General features: G+C 46.0%; 1 protein-coding gene across 7 annotated transcripts in view; it reads right to left on the reverse strand.

Annotated features, from left to right (window-relative positions):
* Positions 1-12,018, reverse strand: part of LOC110523124 (WD repeat-containing protein 7) — a 342,879-nt gene that overhangs the window by 230,569 nt on the left and 100,292 nt on the right. For 6 of the 7 annotated variants that reach the window (XR_005051631.1, XR_005051630.1, XR_005051629.1 and 3 more), the window contains one exon: positions 2,764-2,859. The exons of the other annotated variant lie outside the window; for it this stretch is intronic. Coding sequence is in view for 3 of the 6 variants with exons in the window: in XM_036976656.1 (XP_036832551.1) it covers positions 2,764-2,859 (96 nt within the window). In the remaining 3 variants the exon portion in view is untranslated. The remainder of the gene's footprint in view (positions 1-2,763; positions 2,860-12,018) is intronic. 7 annotated transcript variants of the gene reach the window in all.

Raw genomic sequence — 12,018 nt, forward strand, 5'->3', positions numbered from 1 at the left:
AGTCACATGGTAACACAGTGACCAGGGGGGGGGGGGGTATAACAGTCACATCCGTTCACGGGCGCATTAAAAAGTAAAATAAAAATATTTGGAAGATCCTACAACCTTCAGACAGACATGAACAAACAGCAAGGAAGCAACCGGCGCTTGTGGACCATTTGAATAACTTTGAAATGTTATCAAAACACCATATGAATGTGGAAGAGAGTATTTCATATCGAACAGTGGTATGCATCCTATTCACATATATCGTTCAAATATATGGTTCGGGGTTAAATCTTGCCGATTTGGGGATGCACGGCATACACAATGTGTTTGTATATGACCATCGTATGGTAGTATCCAACGCTGCCCCATACAATACGTACTCACCTTCCTTTGAGTTTGGTTCTGTTATGTACAACGCTAATAAAACACTGTTTACGCTGCCTCCACAAAAGTACTGTTGTGTTACAGCCCGAATTCAACATGGATTTAAAATAGATTTGTTTCTCTCTCACCTTGCTACACACAATACCCTCCTTATAATGACAAAAGTGAAAACATAGTCTGGAAATGTTTGCAAATGTATTTGAAAATGAAATACAGAAATCTAATTTACGTAAGTATTTCACACCCCTTTGCTGTGACTCCATATTCAGCTCAGGTGCATCTAATACCAGGTGCATCTAACATCAGGTGCATCATCTAACATCAGGTGCATCTAACACCAGGTGCATCTAACACCAGGTGCATCTAACATCAGGTGCATCTAACATCAGGTGCATCTAATACCAGGTGCATCTAATACCAGGTGCATCTAACATCAGGTGCATCTAATACCAGGTGCATCTAATATCAGGTGCATCTAATACCAGGTGCATCTAATACCAGGTGCATCTAATACCAGGTGCATCTAATACCAGGTGCATCTAACATCAGGTGCATCTAATACCAGGTGCATCTAATACCAGGTGCATCTAACATCAGGTGCATCTAATACCAGGTGCATCTAATACCAGGTGCATCTAACATCAGGTGCATCTAACATCAGGTGCATCTAATACCAGGTGCATCTAATATCAGGTGCATCTAATACCAGGTGCATCTAATACCAGGTGCATCTAACACCAGGTGCATCTAATAACAGGTGCATCTAACACCAGGTGCATCTAACATCAGGTGCATCTAACATCAGGTGCATCTAACACCAAGTGCATCTAACACCAGGTGCATCTAACATCAGGTGCATCAGGTGCATCTAACACCAGGTGCATCTAACACCAGGTGCATCTAACACCAGGTGCATCTAACACCAGGTGCATCTAACATCAGGTGCATCTAACATCAGGTGCATCTAACATCAGGTGCATCTAACATCAGGTGCATCTAACATCAGGTGCATCTAACATCAGGTGCATCTAACATCAGGTGCATCTAACACCAGGTGCATCTAACACCAGGTGCATCTAACATCAGGTGCATCTAACATCAGGTGCATCTAACATCAGGTGCATCTAACATCAGGTGCATCTAATACCAGGTGCATCTAACATCAGGTGCATCTAACATCAGGTGCATCTAACATCAGGTGCATCTAATATCAGGTGCATCTAACATCAGGTGCATCTAACATCAGGTGCTGACACAAATCAACTTAGGGGTGTGAATACTTATGTAAATTAGATATTTAAAAAAATAAAAAAACATGTTTTCATTGTCATTATGGGGTAAAAACAATTTCAAATAAATCCATTTTGAATTCAGATAAAATGTGGAATAATGAGTATGAACACTTTCTGAAGGCACTATAAAGGCATCTATGTCACTATCTTTGTAAAATTAGTAATTTATTATTTAGTTAAATCAAAGGCTTCGAAAAAATAATTACAACACTGATTTTTTTTAAAACTGCAACAAACAATTGTTTAATCATTTGCCAATATAGCATTGGATCTGCCTTTTGTTAAAGAATAAAAGGCCACTCAGGAGATTTACACAACTATATGTTGCACTGCAAATATCAGTGAACATATTTAGATTCGACAGAGAAAATGTTATAGATCCTTTTTAAAATGTTATTTATCCTGAAAGTGTACGTTTCTATGAATCCATTGAGTTAACTTGAAAATCTATGTTCTCTTGTGATTAAAGGAGAAAACGAAAACCACATTTTAGTTTTCCTATTTCAAAAAATTAAAAAAATCCACCTGGAAAAATGCTCATTGAATCCAGCTGAAAAATACAACTTGAAATTCAGCACTGCATAAAAAGAGAGAGAAAAAGCCAAGTGGGTCCTTGTGATTCAGCTGGATGTGTTGATGTTGGTTGTGTTTTCTGGTAGTCTCCCAGGCGGAACGAGCATGCACACACAGTACACACACACAGTACATACACACACAGTACACACACAGTACACACACACACAGTACACACACACACAGTGACATCTGGAACCACATTCACAAAGCATCATGCCTTATTCATTAGGATTTTATTTTAAAAAGCAGCAAAACAACTCCGATGCTTTGTGAATACAGGTCCTGTATAGGAAAGACTGACAAGACTTGGACAAATGACCAGGACAAAAAGACACAGACCAGAAGAGACAGACTGAACAACACACGACCGAGATGGGGCACTATTTGGACCAAGGGGAAGATGAGCGCATGGCAGATGAGGGGGGGGGGGGGGAACAGAGAGAATTGAAATTGAGAGAGAAAGAAAGATGAAGATAGAGAGAGTATATAGTTAGAGGGCAATGTTGTCAGGGGTTGGTTGTACCTTCGTTGACTGAGGGACAATGGAAAGCAGCAGGACCTGAGGGGAAAGCCCCAATGCCAGGACTGGTAGTACTGGTAGTAGCAGCAACAGCAGCGGCTTGCAGAGGAAATGAAAGATCAGTCAAGAGGGGAAAAATAAGAAAAAGAAAAAAACACGGACTCCACAGTTTTCAGGAGAACAGCAGTTAGTAACAGAGAGATGAAGAGAACAGAACAGAGAACCACAGAGTTTGGTTCGGGAGTTAAAGATGTCAGAAGATTTTCTAGCAAATTGATGTAAATATCAACAGTTGCAGTAATTTCATTTTAGTTTTAAAAAGGTGAAATGTTTTTTTTTTTTTATCAAATTAATTACAGAGCTCGGTTTGAAACCTTTTTAAATTTACTTCAGCCCAAACATGTAATTATTGATGTCATGAATCATCTAAATGTTGCGTTTTATAAAACAAATGCCATATTGTTTTTCAAACAAACCATAATACATTACTTTTTGTGACAAAAACAAGTATACACAGGACCAGTCAAATATTTTGGACACATCTACTCATTCAATGGTTTTTCTTGATATTTTCTACATTGCATAATACTAGTGAAGACATCCAAACTATGAAATAACACATATGGAATCATGTAGTAACCAAAAAAGTGTTAAACCAATCAAAATATTTGTTTCAAAGTAGCCACCCTTTGCCTTGATGACAGCTTCGCACGCTCTTGGCATTCTCTCAACCAGCTTCACCTGGAATACTTTTCCAACAGTCTTGAAAGAGTTCCAACATACGCCGAGTACTTGTTGGCTGCTTTTCCTTCACTCTGTGGTCCAACTCATCCCAAACCATCTCAATTGGGTTGAGGTCGGGTGATTGTGGAGGCCAGGTCATCTGATGCAGCACTACATCACTCCACTTCTCGGTCAAATAGCCCTTACACAGCTTGGAGGTGTGTTTTGGGTCATTGTCATGTTGAAAAATAAACTAATTCCTATCTGGTCTGGGCTTAGTGGGACTGGCATATCACTGCAGAATGCTGTGGTAGCCATGCTGGTGAAGTGTGCCTTGAATTCTAAATAAATCACTGACTGTGTCACCAGCAAAAGCACCCCCACACCACCTCCTCCATGCTTCACGGTGGGAACCACACACCACCTCCTCCATGCTTCACGGTGGGAACCACACACCACCTCCTCCATGCTTCACAGTGGGAACCACACATGCAGAGAACATCTCCTCTGCGTCTCACAAAGGAACAGCGGTTGGAACCAAAAATCTCAAATTTGGACTCATCAGACCAAAGGACAGATTTCCACCGGTCTAACGTACATTGCTCGTTTTTCTTGGCCCAAGCAAGTCTCTTCTTATTATTGGTTGCCTTCAGTAGTGGTTTCTTTGCAGCAATTCGACCATGAAGGCCTGATTCACGCAGTCTCCTCTGAACAGCTGATGTTGAGATGGGTCTGTTACTTGAACTCTGTGAAGCATTTACTTGGGCTGCAATTTCTGAGTCTGGTAATTCTAATGAACTTATCCTCTGCAGCAGAGGTAACTCTGGGTCTTCCTTTCCTGTGGCTAGGGGTGCGAGAGATGGGTGAGGGCTGGGGGGGCCCGAGAGATGGGTGAGGGCTGGGGGGGCCCGAAAGAGGGGTGAGGGCGGGGAACCCGAGAGAGAGGTGAGGGCTGGGGGCCCGAGAGAGAGGTGAGGGCTGGGGGCCCGAGAGAGAGGTGAGGGCTGGGGGCCCGAGAGAGAGGTGAGGGCTTGGGGCCCGAGAGAGAGGTGAGGGCTGGGGGCCAGAGAGAGAGGTGAGGGCTGGGGGCCCAGAGAGAGAGGTGAGGGCTGGGGGCCAGAGAGAGAGGTGAGGGCTGGGGGCCAGAGAGAGGGCTGGGGGCCAGAGAGAGAGAGCTGGGGGCCAGAGTGAGAGGTGAGGGCTGGGGGCCAGAGAGAGAGGTGAGGGCTGGGGGCCAGAGAGAGAGGTGAGGGCTGGGGGCCAGAGAGAGAGGTGAGGGCTGGGGGCCAGAGAGAGAGGTGAGGGCTGGGGGCCAGAGAGAGAGGTGAGGGCTGGGGGCCAGAGAGAGAGGTGAGGGCTGGGGACCTGTGAGAGGTGAGGGCTGGGGACCTGTGAGAGGTGAGGGCCTGTGAGAGGTGAGGGCTGGGGCCCAAGAGAGAGGTGAGGGCCTTTGGTGAGCAGGCACTCGCAGGCAGAGAGAAAGCTCAAGCCATGCAAACAGTGAATGACACCAGGAGGAGAGGAGAGGGAAAGGAGGAGAGGGAAAGGAGGAGAGGGAGAGGAGAGGGAGAGAACGAGGAGAGGGAGAGAACGAGGAGAGGGAGAGGCAAGGGAGAGGCAAGGGAGAGGGAGAGAAGGAGGAAAGGGAGAGAAGGAGGAGAGGGAGAGGCAAGGGAGAGGCAAGGGAGAGGGGGAGAAGGAGGAGAGGGAGAGAAGGAGGCGAGGGAGAGGCGAGGGAGAGAAGGAGGCGAGGGAGAGGAGGAGGAAAGGGAGAGAAGGAGGAGAGGGAGAGAAGGAGGAGAGGGAGAAGAGGAGGCGAGGGAGAAGAGGAGGCGAGGGAGAAGAGGAGGCGAGGGAGAAGAGGAGGCGAGGGAGAGGAGGCGGCGAGGGAGAGGAGGCGAGGGAGAGGAGGAGGAAAGGGAGAGGAGGAGGCGAGGGAGAGGAGGAGGAAAGGGAGAGGAGGAGGCGAGGGAGAGGAGGAGGCGAGGGAGAGGAGGAGGCGAGGGAGAGGAGGAGGCGAGGGAGAGGAGGAGGCGAAGGAGAGGAGGAGGCGAAGGAGAGGAGGAGGAGAAGGATGAGAGAGAGGAGGAGAGGGAGAGGAGGAGGAGAGGAGGAGGAGAGGGAGAGGAGGAGGAGAAGGAGGAGAGGGAGAGGAGGAGGAGAAGGAGGAGAGGAGGAGAGGGAGAGGAGGAGAAGGAGGAGAGAGAGGAGGAGGAGAAGGAGAGGAGGAGGAGAGGGAGAGGAGGATGAGGAGAGAGAGAGGAGGAGGAGAGGGAGAGGAGGAGGAGAAGGAGGAGAGAGAGAGGAGGAGGAGAGGGAGAGGAGGAGGAGAGGGAGAGGAGGAGGAGAGGGAGAGGAGGAGGAGAGGGAGAGGAGGAGGAGAGGGAGAGGAGGAGGAGGGGGAGAGGAGGAGGAGGGGGAGAGGAGGAGGAGGGGGAGAGGCGAGGGAGAGAAGGAGGAGGGGGAGAGGCGAGGGCGAGAAGGAGGCGAGGGAGAGAAGGAGGAGAGGGAGAGAAGGAGGAGAGGGAGAGAAGGAGGAGAGGGAGAGGCGAGGGATAGGAGGAGGAGAGGGAGAGGCGAGGGATAGGAGGAGGAGGGAGAGGCGAGGGAGAGAAGGAGGAAAGGGAGAGAAGGAGGAGAGGGAGGAGGAGGAGGAAAGGGAGAGGAGGAGGCGAGGGAGAGGAGGAGGTGAGGGAGAGGGAGAGGAGGAGGCGAGGGAGAGGAGGAGGAGAGGGAGAGGCGAGGGAGAGAAGGAGGAGAGGGAGAGGCGAGCGAGAGAAGGAGGAGAGGGAGCGAGAGAAGGAGGAGAGGGAGAGGCGAGGGAGAGAAGGAGGAGAGGGAGAAGCGAGGGAGAATAGGAGGAGAGTGAGAGGAGGAGGAGAGGAGAGGCGACGGAGACGTGAGGGAGAGAAGGAGGAGAGGCTGGCAGACTGATAGCAGGTTATCGGTGTCAGAGCAGTGTCTGTGTCCCTGGTCCCTGGTCCAAATCAAACCAAGGACCTGGCTTTTCATGATGAAGTCAAACACACAATAAATGTATATATGGATTAATGAACTCAATTATAAAGGCTTTGCAGAAAGGCATATTGAATGTTATTTTTGTTGTTGTTGTTGCCGTGCGCGAAGAAAGCCGTCTTTCTCCAGTCCAACTGTCCCATAATAAAAAGACGAGAGACGTGATCCCCCCCCTCGCTCCAAGCCCTTCATGTTCCTTAATGGCTGTCACAGCCTGAGAAAGCATTAGTTCCTCCAAATCCCTCTCATTTTAACAAGTTGCTACAACGGCTCACCACGCTGTTCAAAAACGCTTACCAAGTGTTCCAAATTGCACGCTAATTCCCTTTATTATAGGGCACTACTTTCGTATTCATTAGTTATATTTATAAGGAATCGGGTACCATTTGGAACGGAGCCCAGGCCTTTATCTTGGCACCAGATTTAAAAGAAGGACTCCATTAAAGAACACCTGATGATACAACCGTGGAACAGTTTTCACAAAACGCATTCAGATCAATAGAACAGGAAACGAGAGAAGAAGAAAAACCCTCTCCACGCTTTGGAGTAACTTTCGTTATCTCCTCAAAACCAAAATAAAAACCAGAATCAATAGCCACTATATACAGTGGGTATCATTATCTCTTCACATTATGCGGCGTTACAAAGCGGGATTGAAATAGATTTAATTGTGATTATTTTTTTTTTTTGTCATTGATCAATACAAAATACTAGATAATGTCAAAGTAAATAAACATTTTTATATATATATATATATATATATATATATATATATATATATATATATATATATATATATATATACATATATACATATATACATATATACATATATACATATACATATATATATATATACACATACATATATACATATATATATATATATATATACACACACACACACACACACACACTTTCACAAATGACTAGCAATTAAATCACTTAAATAATTGGTGCATGAGTATTCACACCCTTTGTTAAGGCAAGCTGAAATTAGTTCAGCAGTCAAATTTGGCTGAACAAAGTCTAGTAGTGAACGACCACTCCTTCCTCTGTCCCCCATACATACATACAACATCTGGAAGGTTCCTCAGTCTAGTAGTGAACGACCACTCCTTCCTCTGTCCCCCATACATACAACATCTGTAAGGTTCCTCAGTCTAGTAGTGAACGACCACTCCTTCCTCTGTCCCCCATACATACAACATCTGTAAGGTCCCTCAGTCTAGTAGTGAACGACCACTCCTTCCTCTGTCCCCCATACATACATACAACATCTGGAAGGTTCCTCAGTCTAGTAGTGAACGACCACTCCTTCCTCTGTCCCCCATACATACAACATCTGTAAGGTCCCTCAGTCTAGTAGTGAATGACCACTCCTTCCTCTGTCCCCTCAGTCTAGTAGTGAATGACTAACCCTTCCTCTGTCCCCCATACATACAACATCTGTAAGGTCCCTCAGTCTAGTAGTGAACGACCACTCCTTCCTCTGTCCCCCATACATACATACAACATCTGGAAGGTTCCTCAGTCTAGTAGTGAATGACTAACCCTTCCTCTGTCCCCCATACATACAACATCTGTAAGGTCCCTCAGTCTAGTAGTGAATGACCACTCCTTCCTCTGTCCCCCATACATACAATATCTGTAAAGTCCCTCAGTCTAGTAGTGAACGACCACTCCTTCCTCTGTCCCCCATACATACAATATCTGTAAAGTCCCTCAGTCTAGTAGTGAACGACCACTCCTTCCTCTGTCCCCCATACATACATACAACATCTGTAAGGTCCCTCAGTCTAGTAGTGAACGACCACTCCTTCCTCTGTCCCCCATACATACAACATCTGTAAGGTCCCTCAGTCTAGTAGTGAACGACCACTCCTTCCTCTGTCCCCCATACATACAACATCTGTAAGGTCCCTCAGTCTAGTAGTGAACGACCACTCCTTCCTCTGTCCCCCATACATACAACATCTGTAAGGTCCCTCAGTCTAGTAGTGAATGACTAATCCTTCCTCTGTCCCCCATACATACAACATCTGTAAGGTCCCTCAGTCTAGTAGTGAATGACCACTCCTTCCTGTCCCCCATACATACAATATCTGTAAAGTCCCTCAGTCTAGTAGTGAATGACCACTCCTTCCTCTGTCCCCCATACATACAACATCTGTAAGGTCCCTCAGTCTAGTAGTGAATGACCACTCCTTCCTCTGTCCCCCATACATACAACATCTGGAAGGTTCCTCAGTCTAGTAGTGAATGACCACTCCTTCCTCTGTCCCCCATACATACAACATCTGGAAGGTTCCTCAGTCTAGTAGTGAACGACCACTCCTTCCTCTGTCCCCCATACATACAACATCTGTAAGGTCCCTCAGTCTAGTAGTGAATGACCACTCCTTCCTCTGTCCCCCATACATACAACATCTGGAAGGTTCCTCAGTCTAGTAGTGAATGACCACTCCTTCCTCTGTCCCCCATACATACAACATCTGGAAGGTTCCTCAGTCTAGTAGTGAATGACCACTCCTTCCTCTGTCCCCCATACATACAACATCTGTAAGGTCCCTCAGTCTAGTAGTGAATGACCACTCCTTCCTCTGTCCCCCATACATACAACATCTGTAAGGTCCCTCAGTCTAGTAGTGAACGACCACTCCTTCCTCTGTCCCCCATACATACAACATCTGTAAGGTCCCTCAGTCTAGTAGTGAATGACCACTCCTTCCTCTGTCCCCCATACATACAACATCTGTAAGGTCCCTCAGTCTAGTAGTGAATGACCACTCCTTCCTGTCCCCCATACATACAACATCTGTAAGGTCCCTCAGTCTAGTAGTGAATGACCACTCCTTCCTCTGTCCCCCATACATACAACATCTGTAAGGTCCCTCAGTCTAGTAGTGAATGACCACTCCTTCCTCTGTCCCCCATACATACAACATCTGTAAGGTCCCTCAGTCTAGTAGTGAATGACCACTCCTTCCTGTCCCCCATACATACAACATCTGTAAGGTCCCTCAGTCTAGTAGTGAATGACCACTCCTTCCTGTCCCCCATACATACAACATCTGTAAAGTCCCTCAGTCAAGTATTTAATTTCAAGCACAGATTCAACTACAAAGACCAGGAAGTTTTTCACTGCCCTTCGTATGAGGCTTTCGATTGGTAGATGGGTAACAATAACAAAATCAGACATTTAATATGTCTTTAATAAGCATGGACCCGTTAATAACGACGCTGTATTAAAACCACCCCAGACACAAAGACGCAGTCGTCCTTCTGAACTGAGCTGCAGGACGGGAAGGAAACTGCTCAGGGATGTTACCAAGACGCTATTGGTGATTTTAAAAACAGCTACAGAGTTCAGTTTGGCTGTGATGGGGGAGTAAACTGAGGATGGATCAAGAACATTGTCGCGACTCCACAGTAATGACGTAAATGACAGATTGAAAAGAGGAATACAAATACGCAGAACACAAATATATAAAACATATTCCAAAAACAGGTACTAAAGTAATACTGCTAAAAAAAAAACACAGCAAAGAAACACACTTTTTGGCCTAAATGCAAAACACCACATCACTGAGTAACTGCCTCCTTATTTTCAAGCATGGTGGAGGCTGCATCGTGGTATGGGTATGCTTGTCAATGGCAAAGACTGAGGAGTTTTTCCAGGATAAAAAAACAAACAGGATGGACCTAAGCACAGGGAAAACCCTTAGAAGAAGACCTGCTTCCTTCTGCTTTACACCAGACACTGGGAGATGAAATCACCTTTCAGCAGGACAATAACCTATAACACGAGGCTAAATCTACATTATAGGTGCAGTTCAGCAGGACAATAACCTATAACACGAGGCTAAATCCACATTATAGGTGCAGTTCAGCAGGACAATAACCTATAACACGAGGCTAAATCTACATTATAGGTGCAGTTCAGCAGGACAATAACCTATAACAAGGCTAAATCTACATTATAGGTGCAGTTCAACAGGACAATAACCTTAAACACAAGGCTAAATCCACATGATAGGTGCAGTTCATCAGGACAATAACCTATAACAAGGCTAAATCCACATTATAAGTGCAGTTCAGATGCACAAGTACAGTGAAATACCTTTCTTGACAACTCAAAACCCAATAATGCAATAACCAATAATGTAATACTAGAAAAAAAACACGAGAAATAAGAATATGGAATACACAATAAAGTAAGTAATCAAGCATACTATATTCAGGAAACATTCAAAAAGTCAGATCCAATACCAGGTTGATATGTATAGGAGACAGGGATACTGGAGGCAGATATGTATAGGGGGAAGGAGACAGGGATACTGGAGGTAGATATGTATAGGAGACAGGGATACTGGAGGTAGATATGTATAGGGGGAAGGAGACAGGGATACTGGAGGTAGATATGTATAGGGAACAGGGATACTGGAGGTAGATATGTATAGGAGACAGGGATACTGGAGGTAGATATGTATAGGAGACAGGGATACTGGAGGTAGATATGTATAGGAGACAGGGATACTGGAGGTAGATATGTATAGGAGACAGGGATACTGGAGGTAGATATGTATAGGGGGAAGGAGACAGGGATACTGGAGTGATGGAGGTAGATATGTATAGGGGGAAGGGAACAGGGATACTGGAGTGATGGAGGTAGATATGTATAGGGGGAAGGGGACAGGGATACTGGAGTGATGGAGGTAGATATGTATAGGGGGAAGGACACAGGGATACTGGAGTGATGGAGGTAGATATGTATAGGGGGAAGGAGACAGGGATACTGGAGTGATGGAGGTAGATATGTATAGGGGGAAGGGAACAGGGATACTGGAGTGATGGAGGTAGATATGTATAGGGGGAAGGGAACAGGGATACTGGAGTGACGGAGGTAGATATGTATAGGGGTAAGGGGACAGGGATACTGGAGTGATGGAGGTAGATATGTATAGGGGGAAGGAGACAGGGATACTGGAGTGATGGAGGTAGATATGTATAGGGGGAAGGAGACAGGGATACTGGAGTGATGGAGGTAGATATGTATAGGGGGAAGGGAACAGGGATACTGGAGTGATGGAGGTAGATATGTATAGGGGGAAGGGAACAGGGATACTGGAGTGATGGAGGTAGATATGTATAGGGGGAAGGAGACAGGGATACTGGAGTGATGGAGGTAGATATGTATAGGGGGGAGGAGACAGGGATACTGGAGTGATGGAGGTAGATATGTATAGGGGGAAGGAGACAGGGATACTGGAGTGATGGAGGTAGATATGTATAGGGGGAAGGGAACAGGGATACTGGAGTGATGGAGGTAGATATGTATAGGGGGAAGGAGACAGGGATACTGGAGTGATGGAGGTAGATATGTATAGGGGGAAGGAGACAGGGATACTGGAGTGATGGAGGTAGATATGTATAGTGGGAAGGGAACAGGGATACTGGAGTGATGGAGGTAGATATGTATAGGGGGAAGGGAACAGGGATACTGGAGTGATGGAGGTA

Source organism: Oncorhynchus mykiss, chromosome 5, assembly GCF_013265735.2.
Source record: "Oncorhynchus mykiss isolate Arlee chromosome 5, USDA_OmykA_1.1, whole genome shotgun sequence".
NCBI classification, from domain to species: Eukaryota; Metazoa; Chordata; class Actinopteri; order Salmoniformes; family Salmonidae; genus Oncorhynchus; species Oncorhynchus mykiss.